The following is a 22,429-nucleotide window of genomic DNA, read 5'->3' as shown; positions in this document are numbered from 1 at the left end:
CGGAACTGTATTAAAGTAACCAATACTGCTGCACCCTGTTTAAAGTATCACAACAAGGTCGAAACGCTGTACACATCACCTACTCGTACTCTCTCTCTCTTTCTCTGTTGCTCGTTTTTCTCTAAGTACATACATAAAGGATCGTTTCTGTCGTCGGATGTGCTTGGCCACTGAAATAGTGGATGCAACGTGTACGGGCACTCGCGGCACGTCAACATGGTACATTGCTATGGCTCGGGAGTGGCGTATACGCGATTTTTGACTTTCGGACACGAGGATCTTATTCAACGATCATCCTCGCGTGGACCAGTCGTTTACACCGCTCCTTAATTACTCTTTTGCAAGAAGAAAAACATATCTGCGCTGACTCGCCGATTCGACGGAGTAAAATTGAGACCGACATGGTTGATTATCAACGCCTGGAACTACTTTGTGGACATCGAATGATTTTCATTACGAGCTCCGAAGCTTATTGCTAGACTCGACGATCTCATGGTAAAGTAAATACTTTTTGAAAGAGACGATTTGCGATTTTGAAAGAGAATTTTGGTCCGGAGCCGATTTACCAGTGTAAAAACGCTTAAAATGCGAGGATAAAATGATGTTTAAATATGGCGTTGATCAATCAACGTGTTCGGCGTCCAGTTCACTCGCCCCGGCCGGTTTTGTTACAAATCTGTTCTCTCGCGTTTCTAGGGCGTCCGCTCTCTCCGCTGAACATTTTTACTCTAGAATGAAAGATCTATGCACATCGACTAACGCCTTTGTTTTATCGTTCTCTCCGGTGTTTCTCATCGGTGAACGGCATTTATCTAACGAGACGCATCACCGCGACGGTATTTCTCGGTTCGTTATCATCACTATCAGCTTAACGACAGCATATTTACTCCTTTGCAACTACTAATACACTTACGGCGATACATGCGTTTACTTTCGAGCAGTAACTTTCTCGTACACCTACGCGTAATACAATGTTTAGTGGTAATATTTAGAGATAACGGACACGTTTAGAAAAATCAATTTCTCTCTCTCTCTCTCTCTTCTTTTTTTTTTTGTTCATTTTTTCACTCGACGAAGAAACGAGAGGATGTTTTACGACGATAGAGAGGACGAGGATCCTCTCATTATCACGATCGTCGCGTTGTCTCCTACTGTGTACGTGTGTGTCGCTAGAATTCCATCTAATTTCGAGACGCGAGGAAACGAGGATTGAACGTTATCGATGATCAGTCTGCGAACGAACGGACGACGCGAATTCCCGCGCGAACATTAAATCTAACTTGTGTTTCCGGCGGCAGAGAACGACGAACAAAAATTTGTAACAAAACGCCCAGAGGCTCGCGAGCCACGCTCTTACGCTTACTCGTTGAACGCTGAACGTACCCAGCGCTGAAAACGAATGGTTTACACATTGTTTTCTAAAAACGACGCCATCGAATTTATTTACATTTGCCCGCAAATCGGCAACAATCTATTTCCACACCTTTCCCGCTCGAATCAAGAAACTCCCTGAACAATTCTGCGGTTCCAAGGAAAAACGCCGCATGTCAGAATTTCAAACAGTTTGAGTTTATGCATTCATTGAACTCTATAGTATTTACCAGAAAAAAGTCATGGAAATAACTTCGAAAGGCTCAACAAAAATAATGCAATTTCATCGTTGTCCTATGACAAAGCATTAGTGATCAAAACTTCAAACGGCAGCCACAGAATTCCCCACGGGAGCGTCTAGATAATTTCTGTGGTTGTCAGGAAAAACACCGCATGTTACGTAATTGCACTTTCGAGGTATTGTCGTCTAAAGTTTTGATCACTAATGCTTTGACATAGGACATTGGTTAAATTACATTATTCTTTTGAGCCTTCCGAATTTATTTTCATGACTTTTCTTCTGGTAAAGGCGTAAATCCTATACTATAAAGCTCAATCATAGACTCCAATTTTTTGAAATAGTGACATGCGGTGACATTCTTTCTAACAACCACAGATTTGTATAACAGTGAAATAAAAGAGTCCGGAACCGGGGTTGTACGACCCGCGGTGGTACGTTTAGCGTTAATCGGTCATAAGACGAGATCCTTTTCCCTATTCGGCAACGTCGGGTTTCGCGGGTACCTTAAGTATCTCATGATCGCTCAAGTGCGTTTCGAGAACATCCTACACGGATCTCTATCGTATATAATAATAATGTATATATCACTGCGCAACGCTGATGTCTCGGTCGACGTCGTGGTACCGGAAGTCTCCTCGACGTGGTTCCTCGCGAAAAAGAAGACACTGCACCACGTATTTTTTTCACAGTTCTCGCGAATATATTTCTATCTACTCCTCCCCCGTTCGAACGTGTCTTTCCGCGTCGATTCCGAACAGGTTTTCTGTCTCGTTTCAGACGGTATCGAAAATCGGCTGGTAACGTCGACGATCAATTACAGGCGTGTTTTGGTTCTCTATTTTTCTGTGTTTCTTTTCGCTCGTTCGCACTCTCGCGGTGCTCGAGGAAACGAATAAAAAGAGGAGACTCTTTCACACTCTCTTTCACTCTCTCTCTTTCTCTCTACTCGAAAATTCCTCGAATCTCTCGGCTTGTTCTTTGTTTTCTCTTGGTAGAACACGGATGAACGGTATCGGTCTTGTTATATCATATGTATAGTTTCTCACGACCTACGCCCTAGGAGATTTGTTCGCGACGGACATTTCTATCTACGGACAAGTAACTCTTACGTGCTTCTTCACTCTCGATATGTTATGTGAAAACGGAGCTTGGACTCACCGGCATATACTACGCTTTTCCGACGACTCGTCGTGGAAGGCATGAAACTGAAATCAACCTTCCGGGTTTCTATTTTTCTTTACTCAATTCAATTTTATTCGTTCACCGATTTATTCAACCGTGCACGCTCCTCAGGATTCAAATTCACCGAGTTTCTCCATTTTCCATAGATAGTCTCAATCGTCTGATTTATTTCTATTCATTTTGTAACGATGTACTCTCTCCGGGCCTCGCAAGTTATCTCCTGGCAGGAATTTTAGCCGAATTATTGACTGAAGCGTGTGTGTCTATTGGCTGCGAGCAAGGTCCCTCTTTGCCTCTGTGCCGTCTCGAGGGACAACTTGTGAAACACGGAGAGTACTACAGTCTTCCCTCGCATAGTGTTACTCAGAAAGCGTAGAGGTAGAGATACTACGTTTTTTTAAGTTTGCCGAACATGGGAGGACAAAGAGGGACCAACGGTCAATGCATATAGGAAAGCTTTTTATTTTTCATTTTTTCTAACAGAACTTTTACCAACGTATTTATGAGCTTCTTCGAATCAAAATGAGTCTAAATACCGGCATAATTTCGACCATATTTACCGATTTAAAGTGTGATCATAACTCGCTATGATGTAGGTAAATATGATTGGAACTCTGTCGAATTTGGTCTTCTTTTTAATCAGGAAATTTCACAAATATGTTACTAAAAGTTCCGGAAATAAAGAATAAAAAATAAAAAGGTAACACTATCCGCAGAGACGAAAGTGACACTATGCGAGGAAAGACTGTACTTTTTAAATCAATTTGTATTCTCAATCCTTCGTGCAACTGTTCCCGAGAAGCGCGCAAAGTCTAATTAATCTTCGACTAATTTTCGATTACGTTCTCTGCAAACATTCTCCCCGAGAACTTTAACGGAACTGTTCATGTAAGTATTACAGCACGTTGCGCTCATGAAGACTTAGGAAGTTTACAGAGTCTGTAAACGTTCCTTTCTGGAACATCTTGTTGCTGGAGTTGTTGCTCAGTTCAAGACCAACAAAATGTTGACTTTCGGAGTTGAGGGGAGAGGGTTTGTTATAGAGGAGTCCGTAGCACGAGCGACAATTAGCAACAAAAAGTTCCGTGGTGTTTCCTTTGGTGGATACACAGCTTTATTAAATAATATACAATTAAGTGAAACGCGTCGCGTACCCGACGCAGGATATAGCGGCTCCGTAGCAAAATATTTGTTCATACATTATGTACAAGTGCGGTGTCTTCATGAACGTATTGCTTGCGCAAGGTGTTCCGTAAACTTCGCGACCATAGCGCAGTCCTCTGCATTTCCAGTATAAAAATAAGAAAAAGATAACGCATTTATCAAAAAGCGATAACGAAATCCTTCGTGATTTCAAAGTGACTCTTTGTCCTGGTCATAGTTATCATTTCCTGTATACCTAACGCTTTGACAACCGCTGTAGAGCGTACATCTTGCTAGCCATGTTACCAACTAGCATCACAATACAGTTCATTCTGAATATCCCTCGATAATTATAATAATTGTGCGAAAAGCGCCGACGGTACGCAAACGATCAGCGGCGATCAAAGCGTTCACATTAATCACTTTCTAGGTCCTACGCAAAATCGGACGCAAAATCGCCGCGAAATTTCTGGACACTTTGGATAGAGCGAGCGGCAGGCAGTGTGAGGCACAAAAGAAGTCGTGAAAGATAAAACGAATTCGCTAAAATTACGATCAACGCGATTATTAAGATCACATCTATAGCGTTAATACTGTTGCACGTTCGCTTTCTGCGGCTCGTGTACAATTCAAAACATGACAGAAACGAAGGGAAACAATAAAGGACAAACGAAGCAGATTATCAGAGAAATTAAACGGTAACGAAACATTCATTATTCATTAGTATGAACCTGTTCTTTCAGTTTCATGCCTTTCCAGCTGGATCGGACAGGACGAGCGTGTTTCGGACCTCGACAGAAGCAGAAGTTTCAGTGAAATGAGATCTCGGCTTTGACACGACGATCAATCTACCGGGCGTCCGAGCGACTCGGCCTTAATTTCTTATAAAAATCACTTTCGTCGAAGCCTGGCTATTCGTATCGCAGTTTGCGCGCGGATGTTTCTTCGATTTATTCGTTTATTCAGCCCTTAACTGTCTGAGAGGATTCTTGCGAAGTATTTTTACACAGAACAATGTTTCTATTATCTAGCGAAGTTGGTATGTATATTAACTCTTCTGTAGCCAACCAAAATGTATAGATTATTGCCTTACAATATCGTGTCTGACTGGCGATGAAGATTCTGAACAGATTCTGATAAAAATGTATGTTAATAACTTCCTTTAAACCGAAATAAAATTCTATTTTGGTTTTGTTAATGTACAGCTATTGGAGAACCTAATAGGCATACGATAGATCTAAATTTTCTCCTTTTTTAAGAAATTATGATCTACAAAAAAGTTCTAATCACTGAAACCGTAAAATAAATCGTAGGGCAAGGGGTTAAAACCTTTTGTATTTAACATATTTGCACAAATACTCATTTTAAGACTAGAAATTCATATATTAGCGAGCAAAGAATGCAGATTCAAAGAAATTTTGTAATAGTTTCAGAGGAGCATTAACAAGTTATTGAAAGAAATGCAGTAAATTGGGTACCCGGTTGGCTACACAATGGTTAAGCATAAAATTACCATTGGTGTAAATAATTTTACAAACTATCGGAGAGTCGATTAAGGCAGTCGAGGATCGATTAAATTGCCATAACAGCCCAAGCTCTTTGAATCCAGGCGATCGTTCAAATAAAATCTCTGAAATATATCGCTCTGATGCGTCCGGTAGTTTGAGAAACGTCGATACAAGTATCGCAACACACTAGTAGTCGCAGCAATCGGCTATTTAATCATTAGCTGATCGCCAAGCCGGCGTTAACATGATTCAACAATAAGTGTGTGTGTGTATGTGTATATTGTGTGTCTGTGTGTGTCGTAGGCACGAACGCGTTCTTTCACCATCGGCACGTCAATTCCTTTAACGTTAGTTTTTTCTCTGTTTCTTTATTTTCTTCGTTACGCGCAGCTAGGTGCTCGGGTGGACACCGAAATTTGCCGGGTAATATATATATTATGTATATATATATATGTATATGTATTTATATATATAATATGTATATATGTATACTGAACTTTACCGAGGCCCTTGAACTCAAGGGCCCACGGGGTCGTCCTCAGTCAACGGTGGACACGAGAGAGTTTTACAATACGTTGAGAAATGGGTGTAGAGTTTTGTAACACATCGACGTCGTGAATCGGCGACGATGATGTTGATCCAACAAACGATGATGGTGTTGTGTGTATTCGTGGACACGAGATGACAATGACAATCATATTTACGAATAATAATAATAATAATAATAATAAAATAATAATAAAATAATAATACAATAAATTGTGAAATTAAAGGATAATCAAATTGTAATGAGACATTGTAAATCGTAAAAGGAGAGACAAAAAGGAAGAGAGGAGCAAAAAAAAATAGTTAATCGTGATAATAATCATGATAATAATAGTAGTAATAATAGCAGTAATAATGATGGCTGTATGGTGGTGGTTGGATTCGATTGCGGCGTTGTTTGCGACGTGTCATCGTGGCCCGTGACGACGAATCCCGAAGAATCGATCGATGTCCGGTCTTCTTCGACAGTATCCGCCATTTCGGTGAACCGACAATCCTTCGACGAAGATTCGGCTCGTTGATCCGCAAAGCCTCGACGACGTCTCGATCCTCGCAGACTCGCACCGCACTGTTACACGCGCACTGTACTGCCCCCCCAAGATCGATGACAACAGACAGTCACTTTTGCCTTCCACTTTTCTTCTTCTTCCGTTTGAAGAAGCAACAGCATCTGTAAAAAAAACCAACACTAATAGGACTTAGAGTCGTCTTCTTTCGTACGTCTTACGCTAGGACACCAACATGCAGCACGACAACGGGACGCAGGGGAGCACGCATTCCAAAAAAGCTTGGTTTTTCTCTTTTCTTTCGGTTTGTTTTGGTTTAGTTTCTGTTCTCTGGATAGTGTGATGGCTACAGGCGGTGTGTCCAGACACGAAGGCGTGTGTCGAAGAGCAGTATAAGAGCAGAAGTAGTTGAAGTGGGAGCTGTTGTCCTGGCTAAGGAACACTACTTGGAAGGATAGACGATGGTTTAGCTAAAGATAGACAGGGTTTAACTAGCAGATTTAATATAAATTTATAAGAATTAATGTGAATGAAGATGTACCATTTCAGGTCAGACGAGAGAGCCTGATTGTTTTGAAAACTCAAATGTTTGTGTGACAGTTCCTCATTCTATGTCTCAAAGAAAAACAGACATGCCCAATTTGATTTTAGGGTCTTTTTTTTATACAATATAACAAGTTTGATTGAAACACTGAAATTATTTTATTGAAACAATAGGAATATTTGAATTTAACATTAAACCTAACGAACGTTACCGATCGTACAACACTGTACGAAAATAGAGAATTAACCCTTTGCACTCGGAGCTATTTTAACTCGAAAATTATACATTTCCGCCGACCTAGAATAATCGTAATATGTATAAAATAAAAAGTATAACACCTCATACAATAGTTAAACGTTTAGTAATTGATTCGATACCAACTTCTTTATTAATGTAAACAATATTTTGGATAATGGTACAGCAATTTAGCATTCGAGTGCCAAGGGTTAATAAAGAAACGTCTTCTCGACATCAAAGATGCCTGTTTCAAAGTGTTCGTACTCTTTTTTTTATTTCTATTTTTTTTTTTATTTCGATCTTGGAGAATCAACGATGAATCTTAGGAATATTGTACTTCGTTCGAATGTTAGACTGAAGGAATTTCTGTAATGGCCACTTGTGCTCAGCTAGTAAACCAAGTTCAGGAATCGGGTTGGAATGATCGGTGGACGTAGGAGTGCGTGAACTTCGGCGTAGAAACTTTCCGCATCCACGACAACGCTTTTTGTTTGTAGACAAAGATTTGATTCTGAAATAGGATAGATAGAGGAGATTTAACATGTATCATGCAGAAGGTATGAGTTACAAGTAGAAAAACCCTGCTACAAGAAAGTGTTAACTAGGTTTTCGTTGCAATCGTGTGGAGAATATTGTTTGTTCAAGGTCGAGAGTCCTTTTTCTCATGGGCGTGGTGTAATGAAGCGGTGGGCGGTTGATCTGCGGTGCAAGCCACGCCCAGTGACCTTGAACAGATAATATTCTCCGCTGCCGATGTTATAGGATCCCTGCTACCTTTCTACCATGTTAATTACACTATTCAAATGGTCGTTAATATCCATTTATGGAGAGAACCCAGAGGCATGCGAATTAATGCGTGTCAACACTTCGGCTGGAGGAAGTCTATTCATTTTCTATGAATAGGATGTATTTAAAAGAAGCTTGATCATTTTATTCTAAATAGCAATCTCGAAAGAGCTGACTAGATTATTAGGTTTGTGAATGATATTGCTGTTGATCGATTTATTTAAAAGAATTGTTGATTTCTGTTATTTGGATAGACGTTATACAGGCATTAATTCATGATTGAAGGGGGTGGACTCGTTTCTAGGATTGCAAAGATGGGGTTTTTCAGTAGTCAAAATTGCTACATCAATCTAGGCCGCAATCGTCCTCGAAAGTCCTATTTTCACGTTTATGAGACGTTATTTGCATTATTGGGCAATATGTAGCTGTCGCAGATTTATGCTTTATGCAGATTACGCCTTGTAAACGTACAAATGGGACTTTTGAAGGCGATTGCGGCCTAGACTGATCTTTTATCTAGCGCTTTTGACTACTGAATAAACCCATCTTGGGAAAAACGAGTCTACTCTCTTAATCAAACATTGAAACGGTTAATTGAGAATGAGATGTAGCAGAGTATGTACTCTGAGGAAGATTCAAGTATTGTCAATCTAGTGGGTGAGATCTACAGCCGATCCGGCCAGTCAATTAACAAAAGATCAAATTGATTAATACTAACTTGGTTTCGTCGACCATGTCCACCTCTTGCGGCGCTGTGATTGGTGTATTCGAGTGTCCTGCTGTTGGATCGTCGTTCGCCAACTCTCCGTTCGTCGAGGACACCACCTAAATATACAACAAAGATCATCGTGAGAATGATTTTCATGAGTCTTGCCGCACAACCGATCGCATAAACAAAAAAACAAAGAGAGAGAGAGAGAGAGAGAGAGAGAGAGAGAGAGAAAAAAGTATGGTATATAATACATAATGTATAAAAAGTACTGGAAAAAACGTGACGACCAATGGGATACTCTGTACACCGTGAGCCGAAAAACGATCTATGTATGTGGAGAACAAGGATCTAGCTACACACGTGATAACACAACGAGTACACGAGTATTTACGTGGAAGGATGTAACACATAATACAAAGAGTTCTCTAAGTCGCAAGGAACAAGATAGTAAATTTTACGTGAAAACAAGCGGCACTTTATATTCATGAGACGTTCTCAATACAAACGAAGTGAAACTCTAAGACGTGATATAACTAATTTAACTCGGTTAATAAGTCGCTCTCGGACGCCGCGCCGGCAGAAAAGAAAAAAAAACGAACCGAAAGAAACGCGCGGAGAGAAACGCCGCGCGAGCAAGCGAAGGCGGTTCTCCTACCGGCGTTCACCGATTTTCCTTTCCGCGGTATTTCGCCTCTTTCGATTTTTTGCTGGAAAACGCGCGTGTCGAGCGGTCGGGATTAGTGGCGGTAAACAAACGACTGTGAGTCGATCAACGATACAAAGTCAACATGCTGCAACAAACCAACTCTCGCAACCTCTAAACTGACCATAATCCATTGGCGCTTCGCCTAGAAATAGAGCGAACAGTCAACAAACTGTCCGGGCGCTCGTGCGCGTCGTTCTCCTGGTCGAGACAGAGGAGGATTTGGGAGAACGAGAATGAAAAGTCGGGGGGAAGAGCGTCCTGTAACTCGTCCTTGATTATTTCTTCGGTTTTGTACTCGGTAAAAAACAATTGCGAAAGAAAAAGCTCGGTGGCGATCGAGGACAGAGAATAGTTCGAGATTTTTGTCACGAAAGAGAAATATGAACTGTGAACAGAAAAAAAAATGTTCACAGTGCTGTTATTACAGCAAAAGTGCAGAGATTAAATCATAATAAAAAATGTAATCGTTTCATGATTAATATAATTAATACAGCAATCACGAACATCGATTCCAACAACTTGTGATTCCTTCCTTATTCGTTAATCAAATCCCCAGGCTTAATCGTAATTTCAATCATTCATCAGATTACGTTTTGCCCAACTCTAGCACAAGGTAGCACTATGTGCTATCCCCCCCACTATGTTCTACAAAAATGTTAAAGTGGGGGAAGCTATATTCCCCTCTCGTGACAAGAATCTACAGCAAAGGATGTACGAAGACGCTCAAAAGTGTTCCACAGTGGTGAAATTTCTCGAATCAAGATATTCAATTCTTTTCTCATAGATTAACGCTCCAGTCTTTCAGGAGCAATTGTAAAAAAAGAAAGACATTACTTTAGAACAGAGCCGGGCGAAACTTCTTCCCCACTCTTCACTCCTACCTTGACCTTATCTCTGGACTTATGGCTCTGGAGCCGGAGAGTTTCTTTCGTAAGTTCGAATAGTGGGAGACGCTGGTGGGCACTGAGAAGTGGGGAAAGAAACGGTGTGCGGCTCGCGGGCCGTCAGTTGCCCGTTCTACTCTAGAATCTATTAGACGATTGCATAAGTTCGTGCCCGATTTTCATACTGCACGGCGGAGTGTTAAAAAATAATTTATACAGTCACCATTCCGTAATCATTGAATTTTATTTCCAAATCGGGCAGGAACTTATGCTATCATCTGTGAAATAAAGCTTGTGAAGCCACTGTGCAACTCTTTGCAGAGGTTCCAGCTGAACAGGAAGAACCGTCAACTTTGCCGTTCTCCAAGTTTCTGTTCAAGAGAAGCGGATTCAAGATTCAACGCGACACGAACATATTAGAAACAGAAAACTGTGTAACGAGGGAAAGAAAGGAGAACGGACAAACGGACGGACACGGTATAAGGGATCCCGAGGTGTCCACTCACCTGTACTGAACCGTGCCTATCAGCGGGTGTCAACGTACCACCGGCTCCTGATTGCTTCACTGTATCCGGCCACGTGGTTCCCACCCCTTTACCGCCCCCGCCTCCCACCCCTGGTGCTGTCACATCCTAAAGGAACAAGCACGAGAATGTTGCGAAAATTTTCAAACCCGTTAGCGAATTACAAAAGAGGATTAATATATATTTAAAAAAAAAGAACAGATGAAAAAAAAGTCGTGGCACCTTTTCAGAACTTGAGCACCACGTGAATACTGTCGATCGCGAATCGTGTGTTCGTTGAACTTTCCATATTTTGCTGTTCGATGCGGATGGATACGTTTCGATGCGTTTTTTCTTTAGTTTCTACGTTCTTGATACGTGTGCGATAGCAATAGCATGATAGTATTTAAATAGATGAGTCTAGGTCTGAGTAACTACGGCACTAGCTACTGTACGATGTATTGTATGCGGTTGTGTGATTGACACTGGTGGATACTGCCAACTGGGAATTACTGCTTCTTCTACGACGATTCTTCGTACACGCGCACAAAGAAATTCGGTACCTTCGTTTTTTAATAGTGTTTTGTACTCGACTTACGGCGGTTAATTCGTTCCAGCGGTTCCCGCGGAAGTCTAAAAGGTTATTAACACGATCTGCTTTGTACATACTATATGTATAGTATACTCGTTTGAAAGGAAAATTTAAACGAACCAACTATGTTCATGGAAAATTGATTAGCAAAATTCAAAGCAAAGTTCAAAGCAAAATTGCCAAGCACACACTTATCTTCGCTTCTGTTACATATGTGTATGTACCGACAAAGCTTCCCGTTCTAGCAATTGAAAAACGAATTTCACAGTTCGGAATTGGTTCTCCAATTCGCTTCTAAGAATCCGCGTAAGTCTAGGACTCACTGTGCTGATTTTTTTTATCGACAATAAGGCAGAGGTTCGATGTAAATCGCAAACAAGAAGATGAATCGTGCACGAAGAACCGTTTGCCAGCGATTTACGAAAATTAGTGTGGCTTACATAGTTGCCCTGCATTTCGATGTGAACCTCATCCAACATGAGGACAACATCCTCCTCAAAATCATCGCATTCCTACACACCGGGGATTCCCGTGATTCGCAAAGGAACAAGAATCGTTTATTGTATCTGTTTCTGTGTATTACTCGCGCGAACGGAAACGGAAACGATCGACTTTTCAAGATACCGTCGAAAACACTTTTCCCGTACCCGGATTGGTTATATCAGTCTTCAAATCTCGAACGAACAATTGTATATGCTTTACACAAGAACGATACTAAAAAACAAAACAAAAAAAAAATTGAAACAAGAAAATGTAAAAAAAGAACGGTGAACAAACGTATTTGTGTGTTTTGCCGGTTACGTGTGTACGTTCATGCAGTTATTCGATCAGTAAGTACTCAATGAAATAAAAAAGCTTCACACATCCATGCTCTGTTCAAGAGAAAAAAGAACAAAACTTCGTAACGAGTGTATAGGTGGAAAAATGAGAAAGAAAAATTCAGGATCGCGTACCTTGTACGGATGCCGATCGCGATTCGGCGACACAATGATCTCCTGTCCGGTCTGCAATGATCCAACAGGCGTCGACTGGAAATCAGAAAAGAGGAAAGAATCGTTATAGTGAGACGATCATCGTACGCAGATGGGGCGGCTACTGCTTTCTCTTTCTACACGTACATATATACATGATCAACGTCGTTATAACATACTTGGAACCAACGAATGAAACGATACTGTCGCCGATGTTACGTGTTCGACAGTGATTTATAGTTCGGGGAAGGCTGCTCTTCGAAACTGCATGGGGTATTAAGAATCTATAGTCTCGTTGGCGATTGGGCAAAGGATTTAACGTGACATGGATTTTCATAATCTTACACGGTATCGTACGATTAATGCTATCTCTCTGCGAAAAGAAACCATCCAATTAAGTCCATCGAATTGGAGAATGATCAGGCACCTAAGTTCTCTGAAGTCTCCAAGCGTGATTCAAGCGTTTCTTGAAGAGGATGGGAAGGATGGACGTGTTCAGGAAATGATTTTTCTACTAGAGATCCCTATTTCACGTGTGTTAAACTTCTAATTACTCGCATATAGTACGTACAATCTGAAAACTTTAAATCTAGCGTTTCAAACACGAACAAAGGTGTGGACGACACTAGCAAATATTTATATTGCATTAACGTAGTTATTTTATTGAAGAAAAACATATTTATGTTGGAGTAGAAAGTGGAGTGCGAGTAACTGAAGGTTAAATACACGTGTTCAAAACCACGATCTCTATTTTGTACACGGACGTCCGTGTTTCAGCGACCAGCAATATTTGTTGTTACTCGGCTGTTCTCAGTTACAGATAATCTTCAGAGAATTTCGAATACTTCTGCAATGACATTTATATTCATATTTTACAGGAGGACACGTTGCCTTTAAATGTAGAATAAACGTCCTTAAAATAATTAGCCTTAACATTACCGAATAACGCAAAGAACTCTTAAGAATGAACGTGTACTATTTCATTGATTTTCTCTGCGTTTTATTTTCGTCGAGTCTGTGCAATTCTACCGTTAATTATAATGATTGACTAGATTTTCGCAGAGGTCCACGACAAGGGGACGATTCGAGAAAGAAGAGGAAACGGAAGTGGGGTCGGATGTTCTTCGAAACAGCTCGGAGATTGCAATGTTGGACGAAACAAAGGCCCGAAAGCTCCCGGGGTCGTCGGTTTACTGTTTTGCAAGCAGGATTGCGCATACTCGCAGGGAGTTAGGCGCGAATTTCGGTCGCATTCGATCACTGTCGATGGAAAAGCAACGCAGTGGTTCGCTGAAACGTGACCCACCTTGTCGGATTTCGTTTTCCCAATGTGAGAGGGAGGCGCGTTCCGCAGCAGTCTAAGTTGATCGAAGTTGGATGGCTAGAGATATATTGGGGGCAGCATGCAAACGTTAAAAATCAGTGAAATACGGTTTTTACCGGGGCGAGACGCAGAGGGGAAACGTTGGAGGAACACCCAGAGCGACATTACTTACCCCGAAGAGACGATACCTCGGAGCTTTTTGTTCTGTTTTTTCTCGTCGATAACGGTAGAAAACCATACAGAGATTCAAAGAGGACTAACTCGGTAAACCGTGCTGATGCTGGGGACGACGAACTGTTCCTCTAGAGCCCCGACTCGCTTTTACAAATAATTAGTGTAATCAAATAGAAAATGATAAAGACATTAGAAGAATTTAATGTTATAGTTACATTATTTTTAAAAGGGGAAACGTATTTCCATTTAACTTCTGTTTCTATTTCTACTTCGGCAAGTAGCAATCTGCAATTTCTTTCCTTGTCACAGTTTAGAAGGTATTTTTAGTAAGCTGAGAGTAAGTAAAGATTTTCCGACTGTACTAATATCTTTCAGTATTCGAAGAAGCTGGTAAACATGGTAACTAGCTTTCATCTCTTCCACATTTTCATTAGAAGGCGTTTTTAACTTGAAGAAAGATTTAGTGTTCGAAGAAGCTGTGAACCTTGTAACTAGCTCATTTTTAGCACAGCAAAAGTTCAAGACAGTTCCCTGGGCAGTAGCAACGCCTCTCAATATTTAAATAAGCTATAAACCCGGTAACTAGCAACTCTCTCCTGCAGGTTTTCATTAAAAGGCATTCGTACAAAGATTCAAAATAGACTCCATCAACCGGCATTAACATCTTCAATATTCGAAGCAGCCGCCGTTACGAAAATACTCAAACGGTACGAAAAGCTATTAAGACCGTCTCGAAGGAATAGCTTCGCGTTAGACTACTCCGTATCTCTTAAGATTGAAATCGTGTCGGTCTGAAACGAGTTATGTCCCCATCATCTGCTACTTCAAAAATGAATCGCCTAACAATTTCCAATGAGTCTGCTTCCCAGGATCAGCACAGTCCTCCAAGCAGATCAGTTCGACGCAGAAAGAGAATGGTAATATCGTTGTTAATCTTTTCTCCTTAGAAAACAATCTTAGTTCAGACAGATCAATTCTTTAGATATCGACTCTTGCGATTCGTTCCCTGATACGAGCAGCATCACGACAATTCTTTCTTCGGTTCTTGCATGCTTTTTGAAGAGGGGGTGGTTTATTTAAGGGGTTCGGTTTGGAATCAAAAAGTGGTAAGATAGCGAGACTATTGAGTGGGGGTGTGTTGGTTCTTGGGGAGGGACGTTCTGGTTCACTTGACAAACGGGTCACGCACCATCGTCTTGCCGGTCCAGTCGAACTCGCCGTCGTTGACGAAACCCCGTTTCTCGTAGAGGTCCTGGAACAGGTTCCTCAGGTACTCGTAGTCGGGCGTCTCGAAGAAGTCAAGTCTGCGGACGTATCGCAGGTATTTCGCCATTTCCTCGGGATGCCCGTCGCAGAGGACCTCGATCGGCGTGTTCCGCTTCGTCTCGCCGATCTTCTGATACCGCTCCTTCAGCGTGTCCGCCTTTAGACCCTGCCAGGGCAGGCTGCCCCGCAGGAAGTACATGAACATGTGCCCCAACGCTTCCAGGTCGTCTCTTCTGCTCTGCTCTGATTACCGGAAAAAGAAGAATTCGCAGTCAGTACTACAGTCGTGTCTCTTTCTCTCTCGTGTTCTCTCTTTCGCTCCCTTTCTTTCTCTCTTTCTCTCTTTCTAGGTTTCATGCTTTGGCGTTCTCGCGTGGGCGACCCTGCAGAACTTATACCACTGTGTTCACCAGTATCCAAGCACTTTCAGGTAAAGAGCACACTAACGCTGCGATAATTAAACTGAAGACTTCACGCGCTTGGAAGAAAAACGAGCACATCGAATATATACAACAATCAAGATGTTTAAAATACTATATTATTTCCTCCTTGTTAACATTAGCGAGAAACTAAAGATTGGCAGTGAAACTGTTAAACATTTTTCTTTTGCCAATGACAGTACATCGTTTTTTTCCGGAAACTCGATATCGATCGAACGTGTTCTGTTGTCATTAGGTTCCGCTAGTCTGACGAATCTCTAGTCATTCCGTGTAATTACTCGAGTGAATAGATCCGGACAAACGGTCATTAAATCAGCCAATTAAATCCTGTAATCAGATAGACAGTCGATGAAAAGATTTCTGTGTCGGAACGGGACTGATTCAATTACATTGTTGTCTTGCAGGAACACGTATACATTAAAGCGACGCTCTAATTGTTTCGATGAGTAGCAGATAGCATAGACACTTCCAATGGCGATGCTTTTTGCTGTTTACCGAGTAAAGACATTAGAGGACTGGATAATCGAAGTTAAGGATAAGCAGAGTGTTAAACCAAAAGGTTCCTATTTAAAATCGTTAAAACAATTTAAGTGAATGCCTCAGTATTAATAAGAAGACAACGCAGATTTTTCGTTTCTGATTCTAGAAAATGCTAAGAAGCTACGACACACCAGAGGATAATAAAATAATGATTTTATTGTGCTACGGCATAAAAACAAAATTAATAAATTTGTTATCAGGAATTTCTTGTGTCAAAAACTTCGAATTAAATAATTTAATAGTTAATATTTCTGCTGCTTTTGAACAAAATCGTCCAGAAAAATTTAGCGATACAGAGGACAGGTTGATAATCGATCGTTTATCAGAAATAATGCGAAATAAATAACAGAATGCCTACAAATTAATAAAAAACTTCCAAGTCGTCACTAAATATCCGTTTACCCTACTTATTACTATGTTTAGGTATAATCTTGTGGTTGTGGTCGCCAATCACCTAGATGTTGATGCGTCCTGTATAAATAAATAAATTAAAAAAAGGAAAAATCGTTAAATATTCCGCGCGACACGTGGGAACGAGGCCCGATCGAGCACGTGGACTGCATTTTCGCATGTGCAGTCACGCGTGGAATTTTTCCGCCCTTGATCGAGCGGCGTTAAGACACCCGTCTAATAGACCCCCACGGTGTTTCTCGTTTTTGTTCTGTTGGCGCAATAATTCGCTCGCGATTGAATTACCAGTAGAGGAAAAGACTATAGCCGATCGGTGAATTGCGGACTCGACGGATTTAGCGTGCTGCTTGCTCTCTCGCTAGCAACTTTCTCCGACGCCGTAGATCACTGATCTAGAGAATTTCCGCGGCTCGTCTAACACCGGCTCGATCCAAAACGAGAGCTCGATTGTGTTCGGGTAGACTGCGGATCTTTACGCAAAATAAAAATGTTCTGCATTGATTGTGAGCAACAGGAGTAAAATAAAAATTGATTTCATCCCTTAATGACTTTGTTACAGTAGAAACAACATCACCCAATCAATCTCTTCATAAATGCATAAAGATCCGCAGTCTCTTACTCGAGGATAGAAGCAGCTATAGAACTTCTGCATAGATTCTGTTCAAGTCGAAGAAAAATGGAACAAGTTCGAACATCAGTTTTGAACACATGCTTTCGATCCCCGATTATATTCTCGTCTTCTAATTGACGTCGTCGTTTGCACGCATGATCGACTAGTTATCCAGGGTAAGTATCATCTTGATTCTGATCAAGGTGTTGTACAGAGTCTCGTGGTTACCTTTCCCAAGGTGCGTGTTGATGCTCATGTAACGCGCCGTCCCCGTCAGGCTTTTGTGTTCCCGATAGGGTATGTGCTTGTTCGTCTCCAGGTCTATGTACTCTTTGGCCAGTCCGAAGTCGATGATGTGGACGATCTTCTCCCGTTTGGTTGTGGACCGTCCGATCAGGAAGTTCTCCGGCTTGATGTCCCGGTAGATCAGGTGTCGACTGTGAACGTACTCTATCCTATGGAGCTGCGCAGACAGGTTCGATCGATCAATCATTAAGTCTCCTTCAATCTACGATCTAGACTAATCTAAACTACGTTAACCCTTTGCACTCGAAACTATTTTCATTCCAACATCAATTTCTTTCAATCTAGAACATTTTCAGATGTAATTGAACCTGTTTTCTCATGTAACACTTGAATTTCGAAGAGCTTATTAGTAGACAGCGGATTTGATGCGTTTACGGCAAAAATGAGTAGGTTTAATTGAAAACAGTTATATTATTTTCAACCTATTGAACATATTAAGAAAGAATACAAACTTCTATTTCACTCGAGTTTCTTACAATTCGCATAGAAAATTTTTATTCTGCATAAACATCCGCTGTCTACTAATTGGAATACAGGCGAATTTAGTACACTGAGAAAAAAATCCTGTCGAAACAAAAAAAAAAATATATGTTGATTCAATAAGATGTACTATTGAATAGTGCCAATATCATATGAACTTATTTTAATATTTAATACTATTGAATTTCAATAGCAAAACTCATTTCCGCCAATCATATAAGCGAATAGCTTGACATCAATGTTTTCAAAAAAAATAAGATATGGCCTCAAACCAAATCCAGTATAAATCAATACATTTCTCAAATTTTTTTAACAACATATCTGATTGAAAGAAAAAGAGAAATATTACGAATAATAATGTACGGTATTGAATCGAATAATATTTTCAATCATTTCATGATAGACAATTCAAATACATCACGATTTGCTTCTAAATTTCATACTATTGAAAAGAATACATTGATATTCATCGAAGTAAAAAAATTACAATAACACGCGTGTTATCATTATTAAAGTAACTACTTTTTTTTCTCAGTGTAGTATAAAAAGTGTTTTGAATAATGGAAATTAAATCGAATAAATATTTCGAGAGTTTTGAAAAGAGAGCATCCATCTTCATTGAACGTGATCCATGAAAATGTTACGAGTGGAATTATGATTGTACAGCGAATGAAACGCGGGATTCGGACCGCTGAACGAATTTAGACGACGAATGCAATCGACGAGCGTGGAATCACAAGCATTGTTCATTATGCACTGTATTTGTCGTTTTGCAAAACGCAGCCGTATTCGGTTTGTTGAAGAGCGCTGAGGAGATTAGCGCGCGTTTAAATTCGAATTTAGAAGCCAGAGAAATCCTCTCGAGTTTCGCGGATTAATTGGTTAACTATCAATTCCGACGATCGTTTCGGTGTCGAACGCTTCCTTTGTGGTCAAAGCGATTGACGCTTGTGTCTGAGTGCAGTCGACACGGTTCCCTTGGTCACCGGAAACGCTGTCCACGGTTAAACTGACGCTTTAAACTCTTCGCACGGACAATATCGTAGATCTTCGTTTACATAGATTTCGAACGAGTCCATAAATCTCTTAGCAATTTTTCGGAACCGATTTCTCGAAAGATTTCTCCAAAGTCTGGATCTCGGCGAAGTTTTTGGTAAATCTGGGTCGAGGCAGACCCAAGCAGCGCAGAGGAAGGATCAATTGTACTCACAAGTTGTGTGGCGATGTTCAGAACGGTCTTCAGGGTAAACCTCCTCCCGCAGAGGTCGAACAGGTCCTCCAAACTCGGGCCAAGCAGCTCCATCACCAAGGCGTTGAACTTCCCGCATGGGCCGAAGTAATATACTTCCGGAATACCCTCTGAGAGCAATTCACGAAATAATAAACGAGTCAAAACGCTGAGTCGATGCAGAACTCGCGAATGATTTATTTGTTTGCGCACCGAAAGCGGAAGCGAACGATAGTTTCGAAATGGACTGGAATCGTTACAAAGGAAAGTGCATTGAAAAGATACTTCGCTTCAGCGTTAAGTTATGAAATCTGTGTACTTCAAATTTCTGTATCGAATCTATGAATTGCTAATTAATTTGTGGTGTTCCAGGAAAAATTCATCTGTAACGTTTCCGGAAGGTTTGATTTTCAGTGTTCAGGATTATAACGAATGTACTCACCGTGTGAACCTAATAATTTGTAAAACCTATATTCTAAGTGCAGCTGTGGCGCCTTCGACCTCATTGGTTCCTGCAAAACCAGAAGAAAGACTCCAATTAAAGATGGAAATCTATTGCTCCGCGCTTAGAATTCTTGAATAAATAAAATCAACTCGCAAAGGATTTGTTCGTTCACTTTTTCGACGCAAAGCAGAACGATCAAACATGAATATTTCGTTCCGGGTCAAACTGACTCTGGGGAGTCGAATAATTAAACTCCATCTCTCATTAATTTTAATTTAACCCTGCACGCTTCGGAGGAATATCTCAGTGGATGTTCCGTGTTCTCGCGGAAGTCTATATTTCTGAACATTCTTTATTATGAATCTAGACGGAAAGAAAATGTCTCCGGAAAACGAGCTTCAGCGAGAAAAGTTGCAACTGCCTTGCTGATTACTCGCGTCTTTGAAAAAGTCAAGAATGGGAGTCGTTTGCACATCTGTCCTGCAGAAACGCGTTGGAATCGAAGTCGTAAATTAAAACCTTGCTGTCATCTGTCTGCCACAGATTAACAAATATTATTCCATGGAAAGCTAACCCAAATTGTTCCTTCAATTAAAACAGGCTGCAAGAGTGAAGTAATTTTAAAAATCATTGTAGAATTGTGAAACAAGAGAATGAAAGAATAAAACATTAAATTGAAAAATACTATTAGATTAAAAGCTGACCGGAATTGCTCCTTCAATTAAATCAGACACAGAAAATCAAAATAAACGCGGACAGACGACAAGAACGGTACGGAAGAATATTGCTGTGATATCGAGGCAGTAATTATAAAAATGATTGTAGAATTGTGGAACAAGAATCGTCGAATAAATGAAAAACGGAAAGCGACGAATAATAAAAGAATAAAACACGCTCGAAGCGAGAGCAGGGTTGATTTTAATCGAATACCGAGTACCGATCGAAAGAACGTTTTGTGATAAATGCTGCTCGACTTACCATTTTAATTGCTACATGCTCGTTATTGTAGAGGTTCTTCCCTGTGAACAGAAAAAGAAGGAAAAGGTCAGTAGACGTGCGGGACGATAGCGCGGCAATTACGTGTGTCGCGCGCCAACAAGCTTATTAATACTTTTCCCGCGACCGCCACTGGCAGCTAACGCGCGCCGCGTTGTAAATATTTAATTACACTCCTCGCGACTGTTTTACGCAATCGCGGATATCATTCTGGGTGTGTTCCGCGGCCTGCGCCGATCGCTCTCTCATTAGGCTAAACGCTAATAAACGCTCCGGAGGTTGTACCGATTATCGCAGGCACCGCTATCAGTGTCTGCTCGCGTAATTGCCTCCGAGAACTTCGAAACGAAACGATGCACGAAAAAATTGCAGAAGATATCCTCCCATTCCGTAGATTACGTTCGCCGTCGTTGACATTTTTCTTTGCGAAATGCTAAAAAGCAAGTTCTTAACACGTACGTTCTACGTCACAGGTGACGCGTTCGAAATCTTGCAATTTATCTAAAGATAGACAAGTTAATTTCATACACCTTCTGCTATTCAACAGTAGAACCACCGTTTTCAGACTTTTTGTTTCAATAGAAAATTCATTTTCCTGCAGTTACAGGACTCGTCGAGAAATGATGGGAATAGAATTTTGTAATCTACGATTTACCGGGGATTACAGATCGGATTTAGGGTGCACGGTGTAACGATGGAACACTATAATCGAGGTTTCCGAGGCGCAACGGATGATCAGTAGAGAGAGGTTCATCCAGCAATAAAAAGACGATGCACTTGTCCTCGGCGATCCTTTCGCCGCGGAACGGCTACAACGACACGATCCAATTCCAGTAAGGAGATGCCTGACAATGGAAAATATGTCAGAGGGAAGCGGCGAGATCCGCGGGTATTACTGCGCCTCCGAATACCGTGGAAAAATTGATTCGTCCTCGAAAATAGGCCGGCTCCCACAGCTGGGACGATAAATTCCGTGAGGTATTCCAGGAGCGTACCGCTTTCAACCGTTCGCGTTCGTTTCTCCGCCTAGAATCTCACGTTCTCCTTCTAGCTATCGATCGGTTGATTATCACTGTCAAAAACAATAGCTCGGACCCGCTGATCTTCGATTATCCCGAGAATTTTTATTATATTCGAACGAGAGATGTTCGAATTAATGCGACATAATTATGCCAGTAAATCATACAGCTCTCTTTGCGAGTTCATTATCACTAGACTGCGGATCTTCGTGCATTTGAAACGTTTTAGACTAGAATCCACAGCCCAGTCACAGCAAACATTAATTATCGAAGACGAATCGTGTCACCCACGCGAAATCGATGCAACAGTCAACTTGTTAATAAGATCGAGACACTGGATTTAGACACCTGCCGCAGCCTTTGCATCAGATTTCCTTTCTAATCGATTTATTGGATTGAGCTATAAATAGCATGCGGATGTTTATGCATGTATAGTATGTGCGAAGGTGAAAAAAGCGGTCCAATGAAAATTGTTGTCGAGTCCAACATGCTTTACCAATTACGAATTAATGAAAGCTATTTATACGAACATTTCGAATGTGTGAAATCAATTCTGCGGTCTGTTTACAACGAATCGTTTGTTCAGACATCGAAAGTGCCGAATTGAACACCTTCTGCATTACCATAATCTAATATAAAATATGTATATTATATAATATACATTTATAAACAATTCATAAACATGACGTATACTTTTCCAGTGATTGAAACAAATATTCAATTTGTGTTCAATTTGAGCAGATTTCTCGCGCAGCCAT

At 40.9% G+C, this 22,429-nt stretch overlaps 1 protein-coding gene across 7 annotated transcripts in view; it reads right to left on the bottom strand.

Annotated features, from left to right (window-relative positions):
* Positions 1-1,040: 1,040 nt before the first annotated feature.
* Positions 1,041-22,429, bottom strand: part of Gish (casein kinase I gish) — a 102,684-nt gene continuing 81,295 nt past the window's right edge. Inside the window, exons 2-11 of one of the 7 annotated variants that reach the window (XM_076425723.1) lie at positions 20,635-20,675; positions 19,654-19,723; positions 19,194-19,342; positions 17,426-17,660; positions 15,120-15,439; positions 13,739-13,813; positions 12,415-12,489; positions 10,873-10,998; positions 8,783-8,889; positions 1,041-6,679 (exon numbers count right to left, since the gene is read on the bottom strand). In XM_076425723.1, the coding sequence (XP_076281838.1) occupies positions 6,610-6,679; positions 8,783-8,889; positions 10,873-10,998; positions 12,415-12,489; positions 13,739-13,813; positions 15,120-15,439; positions 17,426-17,660; positions 19,194-19,342; positions 19,654-19,723; positions 20,635-20,675 (1,268 nt within the window). In that variant the 3' untranslated portion in view covers positions 1,041-6,609. The other 6 variants (XM_076425722.1, XM_076425716.1, XM_076425717.1 and 3 more) reach the window with 6 other exon arrangements.

The sequence above is a fragment of the Lasioglossum baleicum genome, chromosome 6 (assembly GCF_051020765.1).
Source record: "Lasioglossum baleicum chromosome 6, iyLasBale1, whole genome shotgun sequence".
In the NCBI taxonomy this organism is placed as follows: Eukaryota; Metazoa; Arthropoda; class Insecta; order Hymenoptera; family Halictidae; genus Lasioglossum; species Lasioglossum baleicum.
Note: the sequence above shows the minus strand (reverse complement) of the source record. Positions and strands in the feature narration are given on the sequence as shown.